This window comes from Gouania willdenowi, chromosome 22, assembly GCF_900634775.1.
Source record: "Gouania willdenowi chromosome 22, fGouWil2.1, whole genome shotgun sequence".
NCBI classification, from domain to species: Eukaryota; Metazoa; Chordata; class Actinopteri; order Blenniiformes; family Gobiesocidae; genus Gouania; species Gouania willdenowi.
In genome coordinates this window covers 17,649,042-17,669,379 of record NC_041065.1, presented here as the reverse complement: position 1 = coordinate 17,669,379, position 20,338 = coordinate 17,649,042, and the positions used below count along the sequence as shown (strand labels likewise).

The following is a 20,338-nucleotide window of genomic DNA, read 5'->3' as shown; positions in this document are numbered from 1 at the left end:
CCAGAGGGGCTAAGCGTCATCATGACTGTATTGATTGGAAGGCCGCTTGGGGAAAAAACACACACATGATGATGGATGGGGAAATAATGCTCACCACAAAAACGGGCTATCCGCTGCCTCCACAGAGGTGGCTCATTACTGGTGGAGTCACAGGGAGCAGGAGCACTGAGGAAGGAATGGATGGACGAAGTTGAGGCAGGATTGATAGAGGAGTGAGAGGGATGAATTGCGTTGGGGTGAAAGTGGCTCAGTGAGTGGCAGGCACACAGTGAGGAAGGAAAGAGGGAATCAGGTGAGTGAGAGATGGCTCCTGATGGGGGAAGGATGGAGAGATAGATGAACAAGAGTGAGCAGTAATTACAGGCTGTGTTGTGTGGTTGGAAAGACGAAAGCGGCTTTTTCAACGCTGCCCATTTGCATTAACCCAGCAGAATGAAATATACAGCTATTAAACCTTGGTGGAAATGCATCCAGGCCTCACACTCATGCAACATTAAAACCCTATCCATGTACTATTCATTACATGCAGGCACATTACATTACATTGCAACCGTGGCTCAGATGGTAGAGGGTCGTCTTCTGATTGAGAGGTTGGGGGTTCGATCCCAGTACCTGACTATGTGTCGAAGTGTCCTTGGGCAAGACACTGAACCCTAAGTTGCTCCCAGTGGTCGACTAGCGCCTTGCATGGCAGTCCTGTCCCATTGGTGTGTGAATGTGAGAGTGATTGGGTGAATGAGCTGATATGTAAAGTGCTTTGAGACTGCTTCAGTGTGGGGATAAAGCGCTATATAAAATCAAGTCCATTTACCATTTACATATTATCCTTTAGATTGAGGTTGTTCTTAAAGATGCACAAAACATCAAGAGGTGAGAGAAGCAACTCAGTACATGCTGTAATCGGGCCTTGGGGTCATTTGTAAACTATGCTGGATTTTCAACTTCCAACTTGCAGAGAGGTCAAAATACAGTTTTATCGCCTTTATATCTTCTTACCTTCTAGAGTCCGAAGTGACGACGGTGAACCGCTGCCTGGATGCTGCCAAGGCGTGTAACATCGATGAGACATGTCAGAAGCTTCGCACTGAGTACGTCTCAGCCTGCATCCAGCCATTGGCACACTCAGGACCCTGCAATCGACCCAAGTGCAACAAGGCGCTGAGGAAGTTCTTCGACCGCGTTCCCCTCGACTACACACACGAGCTGCTCTTCTGTCCCTGTACCGACACAGCCTGTGCCGAGCGCCGCAGGCAGACCATCGTGCCGACCTGTTCTTACGAAGAGAGGGAAAAGCCCAATTGTCTCGCACAGCTACGAATTTGCAAGGCGGATTATGTGTGCAGGTAACCATTAAGTGCTGTTTAAGAGGCCACACCCACAAATAGTGTTAAAACATGTTTACCTTTTTCCTGACACTTTAACTCTAGATGTAAGGATGGTCACACCTCACTGTGAGGTGTGACCAGGAGAGGTAGAAGTTAGTAAATATTAATTCAAAACAAATATTTGCACGATGTTAGTGATTAGCACTTTTTCTTTGCAGTTATTTCCAGTTTCTCCCAACAAAAAGTGTATATTAGGGTAAATATGTATTCTCCAAATTGCCCATGGGTGTATGAGTGGATGAATGGGATTGTATGTCAGCCTTGTCCAGGGGTTGCCTTGCCTTCACCACTTAATATAAACTGTGATAGGCACCAGCAGACTTCAGCTAACATTTGTGCTACACAAAGTACTGTGTGCAGAAGATCAATGAATGGCTTGAATCTTTTTGTTTAGAAGGATATGTTACTAATGTAGCTACTGTTCTAGGAGTCCTGGATAAGTGCTGGATGTACCAAGTCACCCTAGACACCTGGATGACTCGGGAGAGGGTATATCTTCACGTTGTCAATCAAGAACCTGTTCCTACAAAGTCTTCTTACGAAACCACAAGTATTCCGAGTGACAGGGAAGTCTGGCGTCATCCTGGATTCATAGAATTAGAGTTACATTAGTTACACAATGGATGGCTTATGGCAAAAAGTAAGCACATTGATCGTGCAGAACCATGTAAAGGTGCAAGATGAGGAAAAAGGTGCAGGGGACCAGATTTCCCTATGATGTTGCAACAGTCCTACTGGAGTGGCACTGGGAACCTTCGGGCACAGATTCAGATGTCAATCACAGATCCCTGATTGACACCTGGAAGATATACCCTCTACCAGGTCATCCATGGGTCATGGGCAACTTTGTTGTTATTAAATACTCAACTCGCATGTGCAAGATGGTACATCCAGGGCTAAAGCACCACCTTTGGAGGACAGGATGAAGGTCATAGAGCAAAACTTCAGTGTATATCCAAAGGTCTCTTGTGAAAAGCAAGAAGCTACAGAGGTAAATTTAGTGATGATAAACAATAATGCACTAATTATAAAAGAGCTGCCAAACAAAGCACAGACACTCCATTGGGAATAACTTCAGTGATTAGAGTAGTTTAGTTGTACATTTTGTATGAAGATGTTACACCTCTCTCCCACGAGGCTAGTTTAAAATCTGGGATTTAGCATGTAGGGTTGATTAGCCGATTGCACCGGTGCCCAAGTCCAGTCATGCAGAGCTCCTATCCTGCGTGTTTTCAATGTCTCCATGCTACAAAGTCCCTGAATCTAATGATGATGTCATCCTGCATCTCCACAGAAAGGCTGATCACAAGTGACATCTAGCTTTGGTGGAACTGGATAGCATCTATATGCAAAGGCAGGGGCCCTAGTGGCCTATTGTAGGTTCAGTTTTTATTATAAATGTTCCCTGATTTTGGATGACTCAAGTAGATTTATTTAAAATTGTACAGGAATGAAAAAAAGGGTGTAATGTGGGTTCACTGTTTAATTGCTAGAAGAAACAGATTAGGATTCAGCCATTTCAGTGAGGCGCATCCACAAAGCCAATCTTTCCTTTTGTACCATTCACTGTGAAAATTACCAACAATTTTCTGACCTTTCCTTTGCTGAAGGTCTGGTAGCTCAGACCATCTTTTAAAAGTTGTCATTTTTCCTCAAAAGAAAGTTTCATTGTTGTCTCTAGCGCTGTCATCCTGCCTGTAGTGTCATCCCGCCCCACTAGCTAGAAAACGTAGCAGCAGCCACGCTGTATCAATTCACTAATGCACCGTGAACGTATGTGTAGCATTTAGCATAGCACGTTTACATTCAAAGGCAGCATAGCGATCTTCCTTTTTATGTAAATGGTTTTCATATTGGAGAACTGACTGCACATAAACAAAAACACATATAAACACAGGCTCTGAGGGCCAGAGGCAGAGCAATGTGCCTTGCAGCGGAGTGAGAAATGTGCAACGTCACTGCCCTACCAGGAAATAGCAGTGTTGAGTCATTTGGGCGATGAAAATCACAAAATGCTGACACTTTCAAACTTACAGGTACTGTAATTGAAAAACAAATTATAACTATAATATAATATAATTAAAAGAAATAATCAAAATATCAATTCACCCTTCAGAAGGCACTGCATACCTTGCCTACCCTGACTGCACGTCACTGTTGTAAACTGGCTGCAGGAAACAACGGTGGTGTAATCCAATGTTTCTGCATAGAGACATCATGTGTGGGTATTTTCGGCTGCGTTTTGTGCAAACTGAATATCTCTTTTGTTACGGCTGCTGATGTTGCCTCAGGGCCACAACTGGCATTTGTTTATCTTAGACAATAAGTCTGGCTGATGTGATATGTTCATTTAGGTTGAACCAGTCAGCTGTTTTAATTAATTCAATTGTTATGTTCATTTTTCCGTGTATAATTGGTTCAATTAAAATCTGCATTAATTTCCTGAGCGTGGCATCCAGGCAACAAGCAGCCATCCGAAGTAACGGAGCAACCGTTATCACTTGAGACTCATACTTGACCGGGTAAGAAATAACATTGCACAGTGATGGATAGCGTGTTCTCTGTGTTATTCATTCAGTGTCAAACTGCTGTGCAAAGCATTTGACTCCAATTTCAATGCATCTAGTGATGCTCAATAAATAAAAATAAACTATATTTATTCCGATTCATGGGACGTATGTCATACAGGAACATAGAGTGCTTAGATGCAATCAATCAACTTTTGTTTGACAGCAAATAGTCACTAGCATTTAATCTAGTTTTACTAGAAATGTCACGGAAACAAAGGACTTCATCTTTCACGGCTATCAATCAGGCATCAACACCCCCCTCCCCCATGAATGCTGCCTCTTAAGGCCTCCACACTGCCTGCCAATCCTGCACCATTCAGCTGACATTAACGGGCCGCCTGCAGAGGATGGCCTCACTTAGTGCACAGCCTATGAGTTTTACACGCATCGATACAGTGACATGACAAACGAGGCCTGAGCTGAGAGTTGTGATGCCCAGAGGGGATCCTGCTGCAAATGCCAGTTGACAGGGAGCCAATGATCCGATATGATGGCTGCAATAGCCGTATATGATTATGACGCTGATGAAGCTGGATATCTGGGCGACTGGTGGGTGAAGTTTGAGGGGAAGTGATGGCAAAGCTGCTGAGGGAGGAAGGGTTTGAATGAAAGATCCATATTTATCTAATCTCCTCACGGCCAGGCCTGCCAGGGAGTGCCTACGGTATTTAGAGAGCACAGTACAGGCCTATCTGTGCCCCTCATTGACTTTTTATTGTCTGGCAGCCTGCCATAAGACGGCAAACAGGGATAAAGAAATTAGAGATAGAAGGGGGGTGAATATCACCATTGGTGACAAAAGTCGTTGAAGTGCTTTGCTGTGCGAGTTTGTGAAGGGCAGAGGGAACGGATTTTACGAGGATATGTTTGTCGATTAGCATTATAGGTGTCAGACTTGCATTCATTTGTTGGAGGGGAAATCACAGGAGCTGGCCACAATTAAATGATGGATGGCATGTTATTGCTCCCACAGGTCCCGCTGGGCACAGTTCCAGTATGACTGCCAACCTTCGGAGCAGAGCACCAGTGGTTGCGAGCAGGAGAACTATGGAGCATGTCTCCTTGCATACACCGGACTGATTGGTAAGGATTTCAACTGGTTGTGCAACATGTGTGATGGGTAAGAGACAAACAGGTAGAAAGACAGGAATCAAAAGGCAGAGTCAACAATGGAGATGAAGAGGTGCTCATTTATCAGTGGAGTGTTGGTTAATGTGGTTGCGGCATGCCTGGCAAATCATTGATGTTGTAAGTAGAGCAATTACAACTATTGACAGCCATTATGACAAAATTATTACAAAGGTGACAGCGAGTTGGAGTAGAAAAAGGTGTGCAAGTCTACTTATTGTGTTGTAGGTAAAAATCTGAAGGCTCACTTAAAGCACTAAGGGTAAAAGGTAAAAGACTTATACAGGCTGAGTAATGTCCGCCACATTCACACTAACAGAAACAAAGCTGTCATGCTAGGTGCACATCCTCCATTGGGAGAAACTTGGGGTTCAGGTTTTAAGAACCTTTCAACAAACGAAAAAAACATCACATCCTGGAATCGATCCACCAACCTCTGTCAAGATTGTTAAAACAAGCTGGGTTATGAAAACAAAACCAAAAGGAAGCAGAATGAGGGTGAAAGGCTTTTTAGTTTGTCGAGAACAGATACACGGGGAAAGGAATGAATAGACGGTAAGTGGGGCAGCAATGATTGGGCCATTACCTATGCCTTAGCTGTAAGTGTGAGTCGGAGGTGCCAGAAAATCAATATTTCTCTTTGTGATCAGTTGAGTTGTCACTGGTCTTGGCTTTTGCATTTTTTTCGGTCAGTTTTGTGGTATTTTGCTTTAAGAATGTCAGCATTATTAGAACTGATACGGTTTTGTATGGTCACACAATACTTAAAATCAATCGTTTTTTGTCCTAGTTGTACAAGTAGTGTAAATCATCACTTTACTATTCCTTTGGCAAAATGTACCTGGATGGCAACAATAACTTTGCCAACACATAATGTCAAAAAGGTGAGGTATAGAAGTAGAGTAGGACCTAAATGCAGAGGGACGAAGAAGAGTAATGTTGGATTTTTAGTTTCATAAACAGAATTAAGTCCAAATAAACAAAAGCAACATTGGGCCTGATTTACTAAGATTACAAATGGATGTGCAAACACATTGCATGTGTTTTAGAAACACTAAAGATTGCCTGTCCAAAAGTAAAGTCAGCCCTATTTAAAGGACAGTGGTAGCCTAGTTGTTAGGGAAGTGAGCTTGTAATCAGAGGGTCGCCGGTTTGAATCTCACCTGGGTCATCACTGTGGGATGTTGAGCAAGTCCCTTAACCCCTAATTGCTCCCCTGGCACGACACCATGGCTGCTCACTGCTCCTTAGAGATGGGTTCAATGTAGAGATTGAATTGACAAATTCAAATAAAGTTTCTGAAAAAATAAATGAGGGTTTTGTGCTCATGTGGGAAAGCAGAGATGCGGCACGCACAAAAAGAAATGTTGGACGTGATGCATAAACATATGGTTGAATCACAGCGAATGTGAATACAAGCAGGGGAAACACAATATGGGACGATATCAGTAAGAAAGTCAATCCTGTGGGAAAAACAAGAAAAGATGAATGGGTAGAGGAGAGCTATAGCTCATAAAAAATGTTTTCATTATTTTGCATTCATTCCAGAAAGGCTTACAACAGAAAATTCCATTCTCTCAGTTGCTATTTTGCCTTTCTCTCCGTCTCACAATGTTTGTAACCGTTCCTCATTGCAAAGGGTCAGAACATCAACTCCAATATACGTGCAACTTACGTGCGCACTGTCAAGTTTGCGCACATTCTTACGCATGCGAACCTTTAGTATTTCAGGTCCTAAGAAAACAAACCATCAAGGCATCAGGCACTCCTTAAATAGTACAGGGAAGGTAATTATGGGGTGAGGAATATAAGAGTGGAAGCAGGAGAAGCTACTCCATATATCTGCAGTTACACACTGAAAAGACAGGGGCTGTAATACACAAGAAGGGGCTATAACCTAAAAACAGACACAAGATAAAATAAATGAAGAATGAACACTTAACAGAAACAGGTCTCCTTAAAGGGATCTTCCACTGATTTTACAAATGTGGCCTAAAACCTTTGAAATGTCCTTATTAGAAGATATATGCCTAACAAAACACATTATTTTGAACCATATTCATTTTATTAACTTTTAAAACTGGGACTACTTTACCCTGTGCGCCGCCATGTTGAAATGACGTCATTGGTGATGTGATAAGCTCCTTTTAGTCCATTGAGTTCTATCGGAGGTGAAGCATTTAGGATCATTTAGCAGCTTTTTCAGTCAAAATGACAACTTGTGCTGCATTGGGTTGCTCTAACAATCAGTAAAACTTTTTTTTTTTTTAAAAAGTCAATGTAAACCTCTTTTGTTTACTGAGAGATGATAAATTAAAACCGTGAACCGAAAAAATCGGTGGCCACAGGGGGCGACCGTTCCCACTCTGCAGTTTCGTAGACGCCGTTAAGGACCATATGTTGGCTGCGTCCATTCCTGCTGTCAGATGGTGGCATTAACCAACCTGTCATCCTGGGTCTCCTCTCTTCAACTGCATTTAAATCTAAAGTAAAAGCTCAGCCCTAACCTGATCAGGGCAGTCGTGCTGTGATTGCCATGTAAATGCTTCAATTTGATTACTGTAATCAGAGTAAAGTCAGATTCAGAATAAGAACAACAAGGCTGAATCAGCCAACAGTTTCCAGCTTTTGCTTTAAAAGTGCCTGTTTATGAGCCACAAACAGAAGCAGCGGGAATAGATTTAAAGAACAAAAAACAGAAGAGGTAAAATGAAAGTTCAGCTGAGTTCAACAAAATCAAAGTGATAGCTTCCTATTTATGTCAGCGTGCCTCGGGTTAGATTGAACCACTGTGTTGTTGTCTGTTACTAATGTGCGAGCTAAGGCTGGAGCAGGATTTGCATGAACCTGTACAGAAGTCGCTCTCCTTCCGTCTGCAGGAAGCACAGTAACTCCCAACTACCTTGACAACTCCACATCCAACGTGGGACCATGGTGCTCCTGTGTGGCAAGCGGAAACCACCGGGAGCAGTGCAGCGACTTCCTCACCTTTTTCCATGACAACGTCTGCCTGAGTGAGTAGCAACACTGGGTAACAATGACTACACAAAGACAAAGAATATGTGGGCATCATAGCGTGCACGACTTGAGTTGACTAATACAAATTCACGACAAAAAGGAAAAGCTCAAATAAAAGTTTTCTATTCGGCGTGACGTGCAGATCTGCCTGAAAGTGCGCCAGAAAATCTTGTAGGTTAGGCAGATTTATCATCGCTGCCTCTCCTCTATTGTGTTGTGTTGAACAAAGCGGAAGCAAAGATTAAAAATGTCTTTCTAAAGGTCGCCCTTTGGTCTTATTTGTTGCATGAAAGTCAGAGACTTTTTATCATGACGCACAGGAAAGGTGGAATTTCACTAAAAGGGCCAGATAAGGCTCATTTCTGACATATCTAACTTTCATTACTAATGTTTGTATATTTTCTCAAAAAATATGTAAGATTTCGATGTTATATTTCTAAAAGACTATTTTTCATATACAGTAAAAGGTCAATCCTACATAAATACAAGAGAGCACAAACCTCTGCCATCACCATATGTACTCCTTGCTAGATATTGACAGTCATCTGGATCAGTGATCGCACTTTAAAGATTTAGAATAAATTTCAATCCCCTATAAGAATGACACTGTCGGTCCAGATGTCTGGGCACCCCCATTATTTAAAAAAAAAAAGTCACGAATGCGCAACTCAGATCTGATTCCTGTCTAACTTGCAGGGGTAATTCAGGGACCAACCTGACATAACTGAGTTAAATGTAATAAAAATAAGTCATTACAAACAAAGTTATAGTTTTTTTTTTAAAACTTTGTCACTGCTGAGAGATAGTTTGTTTCAAACTGATATAGAATCTCTATATTGATCCGGATCCTCTCCGAACTTTAATGGAAAATTCCATGACGTAAGGTTTATCTTTGGTTAAAATTTTGTCAAAATCGGTGAAGTATTTTTGTCGTAATCCTATTAACAGACAATATGAAAATATGACCTCCTTGGTAAATAATAATAATAAACACAAAAACAGGACTCCCAGTAGTTTCCAGTCCAAATTAAATGATGAATGTCGAGTAGGAGTGTCTGCTGCTGGTTTTCTGTGCCTCTTTCTTTTAGTTTTCTGAGCCCTTTTACACAGTTTCTCCCTCCTTCTCCACCTGTTTGCTGATCTGAATGAAGTATTTAGTTGAGGAAGGAAGGATGAAGGGCAGGCTGAGAGGCCAGGAGGCACCAGCCGTGAAACCGCTCCATGACAGATGGCTGCAGGAAACGCGTAAAATAATAACACTGCTTTGCTAAAGGCTCCGCGTTCACACATTCATTATTCAATAGACAATACTAGATACTAATATTGTCATCTTTAGTGGCTGTACAAACAAACAAAGGCATTAGAATGATTGATGAACTGCAGCTGATGTTATCATCTTCAAATCCATCTCAGTCTTTACGTCACAATTATATTTATATTCATCAAAACGATTATGAAGACATGCGATCATCCCTCTGAGTGAGCGATTGCAGCTGTGACAGAAGAATGACACTCCTTACAAAGTAATCCAAACTGTTGTTGCTGCTGCTGTCACAAAATGCTTCAGTTTATTCTGGATAATGATGGAGTTTGTTTTCTAAACAACTACAGAAAATGAATTATCTGTCAGAGTGACACACATCAGAAACTCATCTGAAACAGCTTTCATGTCACAATACAAATTATTAGGCTGCTATTTAGGTCCTTGTGATGGTGTGTTAAAGGGTGCAGCTGTACAAAATATACTTTAAGCCTCAATCTCACAAGTGGATCGTTTCAAATAAAGCTGCAGTCTTCCAGAAATGAAATCCCATGCAGCTTCATCCAACTTCTACTCTAGTTGCACTCATTTCTAACAGCCATGCTGCGCTAGAGTCTTACCCAGCCTCCTAAGAGTGCAAAGCACTGCACACCTCGGACAGATTACCAGTTTATTGAGACTCCCAATAGTCAAGCCAAGAGTCAATTTTGCTAACCCCATTACCATGTTGCATACAAAGACAGATTAATACTAATTCCCTCCAAGTATTGCCTCTATCAGAAAAAACATTAATTTTACCTTAAAGGTCTCTTAAAGTATCTTAATTACACAGTCTGAAAAAGTTCTACAGGCAATGAAAAAGGTTCACATACCTATGTGCCTCTCACTTTACTAGAAAAAACAAAAAGTCATTGATTTGAAAAACTTGTTGCTTCCCATTTTCCTTAAAGCAGAACTAAGTAACTTTTTCACCTTATTAAATCCTTCTCGTAGTCCCTGTGAGGGTAATACAAGTGTTTATGGGGTGATTGGGGGGTCTTTCATCTCCCCCTGCTGTCTTTGGCCAGAAAACCGCACTTTCCCTGCCTCCGACCTGTTGGGAAGACATACTGTTTTACGGCAGCCCAATACAAACTAATGCTAGATTATAACCAGCCCCGCGGCTGCACATGGTTGTCTACAAATTCACTTTTCTCAAACTTATATCAAGTTGGAGCCAGCAAAAAAAGGCAGAGAAGACCTTTGTCCGAGGAACAGAGCAACTCCATGCAGAAAATGGAAAATAGACAGAAATTAGGGATTTTCCCTTTTTTTAATGTTATTATTATTATTATTATTATTATTATTATTATTATTATTATTATTATTATTATTATTATTATTATTATTATTCACTGCCTGAAATGGAAATGTCCATAATATGACAGTCTTAACCCTACCTTACATGTTTTGTAACAATGTCATGCATTTCCACAATCATTTTTCCCTCTGAAATGGGTGGCCTAATGTCTAGCAAGTGTAGCAAAAAAGACATGTAAATTCTTGCACTACATAATTTTGCGTGACTTCAGCTTGTGCTTTCAGTGAATGTCTGCAGCATAAAAATATTAAATCAATAACAACTACAATATTTACATTTCCTGAAGAAAATGCAAGTGAGGATGCAGGTGCACTGCATTAGCTTAGCACTAACCTAGCATTAGCATTAGCTTAGCATTAGTATTAGCCTAGCATTGGCAATTGCCAAGCAATAGCATGAGCCTAGCCTTAACACTAACCTAGCAATAGCATTAGCCTAGCATTAGCACAAACTAATGTACCACTGTGTTTCTAGATCTAAAGAGAAGTTTATTAAAAGTGTTTGGGTTTAGGTTTAGGGTTAGGTTGAGGAAATCTTTCCTGATAAAACTCCTCAGGCAAGTCCTTAAACTGCGTGGTTTGGTGTGGAGAATGATGGGTAAACTTGGATGAGATGTTCAATCATAAAAAAGAATAGTTGTATCACCCAGTTTCAAAGAGAAGATTATAGGCTGCTTTCACAAAGGAATAGTCTGGGACTCACTTGAATGTGCGGAGAACAGCTGATAATATGTTACACCTTTTATTTGGTTTGGTTTTCCTTTACAATGCACTTAATAAATCTTTCCAAACTGACAGGAAACTCCCATCAGGGACAAGAGTGATTGTTTTTGATACATTCTAACTCAAATTATACAGTGTCAATATGGTTTTCAGTGGCAAAAAACGGTAGTCGAGCAAGCAAAGGTAAAGTGAGTCAGTGACTCATTTAGCACAAGCTAAGTTGGCTTGCAATCGCCCTGAAATGACCAATTGCATTCGGGTTAGAATCTGCTTCTTTGAGATTCTGGTTGCATGTTCATGCTCGGCCAAACTAGTCGGATCTAAGAAACGAATCCTCGAGAAAACCAGCTACGGCTTGCTGGTTTAAACCCCCGGTTGGGGTAAGGCATGAACCTGTAGTGCTTAAAGTTAGGGTAATGATAAAGGACACTCCATTCCCACCTCTAGTACAAGGTGAAAAAGTCTGGAGCTGAGGGTTCAGGTGCTTCTGGTTCTAAATCCAAGTTAAGTCACTCCTTTTCTCTACTGCTTATGACTGATCATTTCATTGTTGATTTATTGTTTTTATTGGTTTTTAAACTCAGTTTAATGTATTTTTAAAGTCAGGTGCAACGCCCAATGAAAAGCCCCACAACCCTGAAAAAAGGAGCAAGCGGGTCAGAAAAAGGATGGATGGATAAAGTCAAGTGTCTGTGTAAAGGGATTTCTAAAGATAAAAAAATGATTCCTGTAAATCTAATCTGAGAATTTACAAAGAAAAAAAAAAAAAACATAATCTGCTGAAAAGCTTCTGTCTTCAAAGTGCTCCACTTTAGGCCTTCTTATCTGCAGATACAGGAGATGTTCTTTCAAAAACATTAACTGGCCCTGAAAATGTCTGAAAAGTTCCTAGAACTACAGAGAGGTTCCTCCAATAAAAGAACTTCTTGTTCCATTCTGCACCCTTCCATTCCCAGGTGAGCTCAATCTTCCAAAAATACATACTAGTATTCTTTACCTGCTTGATGGATGTCTTGTTTTTCAATGAAATTCCTCATGTGCATCCTGCCGTCAAGGCTATAGTGCAGTGGAGGCTCCTGTGTGCTGTTTACTGTAAGCTCCTCAGAGACCCAGAAAAAAAAAAAACCTTACTGTGACTGGCCTCCTTTTCTTTCGAGTTACACAGAAAAACGAACAAATGAAAGACAACGCTTCTTTTCTTAAGCCTAAACAAACAATAGCCAAATAAAAGTGCATATGTTTTACAAAGGATGAGAAAGTTTGTAATAAAAAAGCTAATTTGTGGACTTGTGATGCAGATTTACTCTTGTGTCTATTTTAGGAAATAAATTGTAAAGCATGATTTGGCAAGGAGAATGTGGATTAGAGCCAGTTAAAACTGTGTGTTTTGATGTTTTTACTCTTAGTAGTAGTACAGAGAGGAGACGTGATCATTGTTGTAGCTTCAAGCCTTTCCTGTACATCACGTGTTTTACATTTGATCTGCAGCTGCATCGTCAGTGGAATAAATCAACCTGGTTTTATTTTGGGGACATTCTTTCCTCTGACTGCGTTGAGGGATGTTTCTCGATGTGAGCCACCCTGCTGGAACTTGCTTGCTGAGACGGGACTTTAGATGGCCTTTGACAACATGGTAATTGAGCGTAATTTGGTTTCCTGCCTTTGGACTAATGAGGCGAGCCCAGAGGATGGAGAGCGGTGGTTGTTTTGAGGAAGAGGAGGGGGTACTATGGTTAAGCTTTCTTTCCACTGGAGTGGGCGCACTTGGGTTTTCAAAACAGCTGTCACACTGTCGTATGGGCGATAACAGCAGCATCATCATGCAGAGGAGCAGCTCTGGACTTCTTTTCTAAATGCTGTGCTTGTCAGGGAAAAACGAAGGGGCAGATGGAGATTTAGGTATATTGTGTCTATAGATATTTTAGATGTTTTTTCAGGAAGTAGTGTCCTCAAAAAAAATGAGAATAACCACTGATGCATAAAGGCAAAGGGCTGGAACTGTGTATTAAATGCTCTGCAGTGTTGCCTCAGGAAACCTATAAAGTTATCAAATGCCCTCAAGGGAGAAACTTAAAAGTCAGGGAGATGCGAGGTGACAATGCTTAAACGGCCGTGTCCAAACATTTACAAAGAAACTGTCAAAACAGCTTCCCGCCAAAGATATCAATTGGTACTTCATCTCTGTGAGACGCCGGGCGGCGAACAGCTGGAGCTGCACCCCTCGCCTCTGTCATCCATCAGCTTGCCGGGGGATCGGCTTGTGCTGCCGAGCACTAACTGCGGGTGTGCGTGCATACTTTCCCACCTGTCCCTCCAGCACTAATGACCTGCAGCACCATTAGTACACAGTCCCCAGCCTTTCCCGTAACACTCAATCTGTCTGCCCACTGTTGACTCGTCACTTTTATTGTTGCAATGTGCAGATTTCCTAATTCGCTGCAGAGGTGGAAATAAGAGCACATGGGTCACCCATCCACCACAGCTTATCTAGGAGTTGATGTTTAATTTTGCACCAGTGGAGAGAGTCCAGTCAAGGCCATGCATCAATTACTGGAGAATCTTCTTTCCAGAGGCAGTCTTCCCTAACAGAATGGATCAATTTGTTATGATCTTGTGAGAAATCAATTTTTGCCTGTCACACACTGATACTCCAACCTGAGACTGCAAGAGTGCATCCCTAATAACCAGCAAGATGCTTCTGGAGTTGGGTTTTAGCAGGAAACCAATGGATGTAGTAATGGTGAGATTTTTAAACCACCACGTTCATTTTATAGCACTTATAGTGTCATTCTTTTTTTTCATATATATGGTTTGTTAAATCTTTTGCTTGTGTCCCCATTTGAGAATTCAAAAAATAATAAATATTGACTTTCATGTCAAAGTAATTTGCCCATAATATCATGTAATATATCCTTCATCAATGACAGAAATCCTGTTGTTGACAGAGGGAATAAACAGATGCAGTATCGGACACTGTAAAGTGTTTGTAAAATGACAAATCTTAGGTCTGACTTTTTTGAAAGAGATCAAGAACCAAATGTTCCTGATAGTCAGTGAATCAATCATTTAATAACAGCTCTGAGCTCATATAGAAAGCTTCTTTAACATTTGCTGCCTAAACGTGAATAAATGGAATGATGTTGAAGATATCTACTTTGTTCATTTTGACGAGGTGGCCAAAAATGAGGATTTCTATTACATGGTAAACTGGAGGTGATGCTTTTGCCTTAGGCTAAAAGCATCTGAATTAGATGTGCAAAGGACCGAGAACAAAGAGCCCTGATGCTCTGGCGCCATTACTTTTTAATAACAATAGATTTTATTAGTATTGCACTTAACAGCAGCAGATCTTGGAGTGGTACAATCAGGTTAAGAAAAGTAATAAAAAGTCATGAAAGGTGCTGAAAATAAATACATGAAATGTCTTTGTAGTGTGAGGTGCCCACAGATGGGCTGGTAGAGGGAAGGATCTCCCATTTATTAGAAATGATCTCAACTCTTCCCCGTCACTTTGCAAAATTACTAATCGTCATCCCCCGCACTGTTTCTTTAGCCACTTCCAGGAGGTGTGCACCAGCTCTTCTCCATACTCTTTGCTATTTGAACTACAGAGTGCAATTCTAACTTATAATACAATGTTCCTCCAATAACAGGGGGGCCTAAGCAGGCACGTCTTACCTGTGAAGGATGCGGGGGAGTGACTAAAATGGGCCAAAAGCAGTCAAGAGTGGCAAAAAAGAGGAAACAGGGTATGTAATGGCAAAAGGTAGCTTAAATGAGCAAAATGTGGCAAACAATAGTGAAAAAGGGAACAAATGTGGAACAAAAAGATGTTGGGGGTATTTCTTTGGCAAAAGGTGCGTGTGACCCAGGGGAACATTCTTTTTTTCTGCTGTACTAAAGTAAAGTGTAATTGCACATCCACTACTGTAGGGGGCAGTGGCGCTCTCGTGTGTGTGTGAGTGTGCGCTCTATTAGAGACCATAGAGTGTTCGCTCTATGGTTTTTGCACCGATCATACGCGCACGCGGCCCAGAGCAGGAGATATCAAGTGCAGTAAACTCACCTTAAAGAGACACCATGGAAAAATATTTAACAGGGATGAAAAGAAAGGCGGATAGAGCCGGAGATAATGAGACAAACGAAAGTGAAAGTTAAGACGAGGAAATATGACAAAGCATATGTAGCGCTGACTACGGTGGGAGACGAGGAAAGACGGACAGTTAGATAAGTTGATTTATATTTCTTTCTTCTTTTTGTTTTCTTTAATGTTAATAGGGATACAATGTTTCGCATGGGCGAAGCACTGGGTTAGATGCAAATGTGTTGGAGCAGGGAAACATGCAGGACAGGAGCTCTTGAGGACCAGACTTGTGCACACATGGATTAGATGTTACCTATCAGGCGCAAAATTAATAATTCTAAGAGTTCGTGTTACGACTCTGGGATGTAAACATGAGCTATGTTGATGCACTCACACTCCCAGCGTAGGTGAAAGGTGAAAGCAGGCTTTCAAATGTGAATCAAACTGACATCTTCATTCACACAACGTGACTATTTATGGTTTTCAATCTTTACTGAGAACATTACATAATTACTGGCAATCGATGATCCAGATTGATCTAGAAACCATGCAAAATCATTGATCAAAGCCTGTGCTTCAGTCTTACTGTGATCTTTCAAAAGGAGATTGATTTTGATGACTTTTAGTGACTGGGTTGTGGCTGCACAGGCTGTCTGCTCCTATCTATTCCTTCACATGTTCCTGTAGAGGGCATGGAGTTTACTGTGTTATAGCTGTAAGGACTAAAAAAAGCCTGTGCAGCGTCCGTTCCCTCTTTTCTTTTCAAGTGTTAATCAAGGACGACTGCAGAAGTAGCATCCGACATCAGCCAATCACAGAGCAAGCTCACTAGTTGCGTCCAATCAGTAGCGTCTTCTCTATTCTTTTATAATTGTATTGTTGGAGCCACAATTGCTATGTCCTTTATGAAATAATTATTCAATCAGTTTGCTTTGAAAAAACACAAACCTGGTGCTTTATTAAATGTGTCTCAATGAACCATTAACGTTTTTTTCTGATGTGAATAAATTCCACTTTTCTCTCACAGAGGGCTCTCCACAGAAGTGTTGATGTTGTTCTTGTGACCTTTACTTCTGATTGTTGGTGTTTGTCACCTTTTTCTCATTTTTCATGCCTTACTGCATTTTCATCCCATTTTAAGTGTACATATCGTATTTGCACTAGTTTTTAGGGTCTTGTCTTGTCTTCTTGTTATCTCAAGAAAAAACTCTAAAGTTTTTACATTTTCATGCTTCATTATAGCCTTACCTCTGATTTTGGGTGTCTGGAAAGTAAAAAATGAGAAAAAAGTGACACTTTTTCTCATTTTTTATGAGTTATTGTAGAAGTAGCAACCCACATCAGCCAATTACTGAGCAAGCTCTAGTCACGCCCAATCAGTAGTGTATTCACTATTCTTTTATAACTTTATTTTTGGAGCCACAATAGCTATGTTCTTTATAAAAGAATTATTCAATCAGTTTGCTTTGAAAAAAAAAACATAAACCTGGTACTTTATTAAATGTTACTTGATGAGGCATTAACGTTTTTTCTGATTTTTCTCTCGACAGATGTTGTTCTTGTGACTTGTTGTGTTGCATGTACTTTTCCAGTTAGAAAACCCTGAGGACCCGTACAGGTCTGTGAGCATCTGTCCTATATGATTAAAAGCTGTGACTAATATTAAAAGCCCACTGTGCAATCCAGATAGTTATGACCTCACTTCAAAACCAATCATTGCCCATGAAAAAAGATTCAAACAGAACTTTTATCCTATTTATGAATCACATATGGTTTGCATTTGCAGTTCTGAACATATTAAACTCTAAAAGGCTTTTATATTTAATGCTAAAACTCACGAATCTGCTCACTTGGCTAATGTGATTTAAGGAGTGCAGGCTGTCGAGGTTAGCGGACGACTGAGGGATGAGGAAGTGTTTGTATGAAGGACTGTGTTTGAAAGAAGCAAAGCCAACTGCAGCCTGTGTGGTCATTTAAAAATCTGACAGTGATATATATATATATTTATATGTTTCTCTCTCTCTCACACACAGACACACACACGCACACACATGTACACGCACACACCTATACTGTAAGAAATTGTACATACTGTTCCCTGGGTGTATGCTGTCGGGTTGTATGTGTGTTCCTGTGTAATGTCTTGTATGTTGCAAAACAAAATTTAAAAAAAGGAGAAAAAAAATAAAAATCTGACTGTGCACAAGATGCTTACATAACTCATTAAGTAGCCACATGCATGTCTTTTACCTTTTAAATTATTCTTCCCTCTTAAATCTACTGGGGAATCTTGACAATGTATCACACATAGTCATATACTGACAGCACAGCAGTGTATTGGTTAGGCCAAAGTTTGATTACTCGGCAGTAAACTTTCCAAGGACCTTTCTGTGTTGGCTTGGTTCATTGGAGCTACAGAAATTAGCAACAAAAAAAAATGTGTAAATGTTGTTTTTATCGATGTGGTCCTTTCAGAGGTTGGCATCCTGTAGAGCAGGTGTTACAGTCCATGGTTCGTGGACCATTTGGTACAGTGTGATGCAAAGAAAACCCCACAGTTTTTGATGTTTTTTTTTTTTTTTTTAAATAAAATATATTTTGTTCTTTTTTTCCTGGGACCTTTACCTTTACTTGTGCGCACTTCACTCCTGCTCTGGACAGGCTCAAGCAGATGCCCGCTACCCTGAGTGCAAGAAGAAGTGGTTATGGAGGATGGTTGGATGCTAACATTTAATGTTTTTTTGTGAATGAAAGCCTTTTTTCTTCAGGCTCAGATGATTTATTTATTTACTGTCGTTCTCCTAATGGTTTGAATGGTTTTCCAGCTTTTATCCCATTGTCCTAAACCATGTTTATGTCCATTAGTGTTTCTAAATCACCTTGAGGAGTGACTATGATGGTTTTTATTCTGGTTGTTGACCCAACAGATTGGCCATCTGTTTAAGGTGTACCGCATGTCAACACTATCATCAGAGCCTTTGCCACAGAACTGGCCGTCAGTTCATAATTTGTAGGTCCCCCAAATCAAATCGCCCAAATAACTGAACATCTGCGACATCTGCCTTGGGTGTTTCTCACTTTGTTCTCATTTTTCATGCCTTACTGCATTTTCATCCCAGTTTAGGTGTGCGCACCATATTTGCAATAGTTTTTAGAGTCTTATGATAGCCTTATTTCAGAATTTTTTCTCCGAAAGTTTTTCCATTTTAATGCCTTACCTCTGATTTTGGGTGTTTGTCACTTTTTTCTCATTTTTCATGTTTTATTGCATTTTCATCCGAGTTTTAGTGTGCACATCATATTTGCACTAGTTTTTAGAGTCTTATGATAGCCTTATTTCAGATTTTTTTTCCGAAAGTTTTTCCATTTTTTGCGTTACTATAGCCTTACCTCTGATTTGGGGTTTATGTCACTTTCTTCTCATTTTTCATGCCTTACTGCATTTTCATCCTAGTATAAGTGTGGACATCATATTTGCACTAGTTTTTAGAGTCTTATGATAGCCTTATCTCAGAAAAAAAAATTCCAAAGTTTTTCCATTTTTTTGCGTTACTATAGCCTTACCTCTGAATTTGGGTGTTGTCACTTTTTCCTGATTTTTCAGTCCTTTCTGCATTTTCGTCCCAGTTTAAGTGTGCACATCATAATTGCACTAGTTTCTAGAGTCTTGTGATAGCCTTATCTCAGAAAAAAAATTCCAAAGTTTTTCCATTTTTTTGCATTACTATAGCCTTACCTCTGAATTTGGGTGTTGTCACTTTTTTCTCATTTTTCATGCCTTACTGCATTTTCATCCCAGTTTAAGTGTGTGCACCATTTTTGCACTAGTTTTTAGAGTCTTATGATAGCCTTATCTCAGAATTTTTTCTCCGAAATTTTTCCATTTTTATGCCTTACTAGCCTTACCTCTGATTTTGGGTGTTTGTCACTTTTTCCTGATTTTTCATTCCTTACTGCATTTTTGTCCCAGTTTTAGTGTGCACATCATATTTGCACTAGTTTTTAGAGTCAAATGATAGCCTGATCTCAGAAAAAAAAATTCCAAAGTTTTTCCATTTTTTTGCCTTACTATAACCTTACCTCTGATTTTGGGTGTTGTCACTTTTTTCATGCCTTACTGCATTTTCATCCCAGTTTAAGTGTGCGCACCATTTTTGCACTAGTTTTTAGAGTCTTATGATAGCCTTATCTCAGAATTTTTTCTCCGAAATTTTTCCATTTTTATGCCTTACTATAGCCTTACCTTTGATTTTGGGTGTTTGTCACTTTTTCCTCATTTTTCATTCCTTTCTGCATTTTTGTCCCAGTTTAAGTGTGCACATCATAATTGCACTAGTTTCTAGAGTCTTGTGATAGCCTTATCTCAAAAAAAAAATTCCAAAGTTTTTCCATTTTTATGCCTTACTATAGCCTTACCTCTGATTTTGGGTGTTTGTCACTTTTTTCTCATTTTTCATGCCTTATTGAATTTTCATCCCAGTTTAAGTGTGTGCATCATATTTACAATAGTTTTTAGGGTCTTATGATAGCCTTATCTCAGAAAAAAAAATTCCAAAGTTTTTCCATTTTTATGCCTTACTATAGCCTTACCTTTGATTTTGGGTGTTTGTCACTTTTTCCTCATTTTTCATGCCTTACTGCATTTTTGTCCCAGTTTAAGTGTGCACATCATATTTGCACTAGTTTTTAAAGTCTAATGATAGCCTTATCTCAGAAAAAAAAATTCCAAAGTTTTTTTTTCCATTTGTATGCCTTACTTTAGCCTTACTTCTGATTTTGGGTTTTGTCACTTTTTCCTCATTTTTCATTC

The 20,338-nt window shown here is 40.1% G+C and overlaps 1 protein-coding gene across 1 annotated transcript in view; it reads left to right on the top strand.

Annotated features, from left to right (window-relative positions):
* Window positions 1-20,338, top strand: part of gfra4a (GDNF family receptor alpha 4a) — a 182,119-nt gene that overhangs the window by 135,886 nt on the left and 25,895 nt on the right. The window contains exons 4-6 of the mRNA XM_028438876.1: window positions 1,004-1,343; window positions 4,929-5,038; window positions 7,963-8,097. Of these exons, the coding sequence (XP_028294677.1) occupies window positions 1,004-1,343; window positions 4,929-5,038; window positions 7,963-8,097 (585 nt within the window). The remainder of the gene's footprint in view (window positions 1-1,003; window positions 1,344-4,928; window positions 5,039-7,962; window positions 8,098-20,338) is intronic.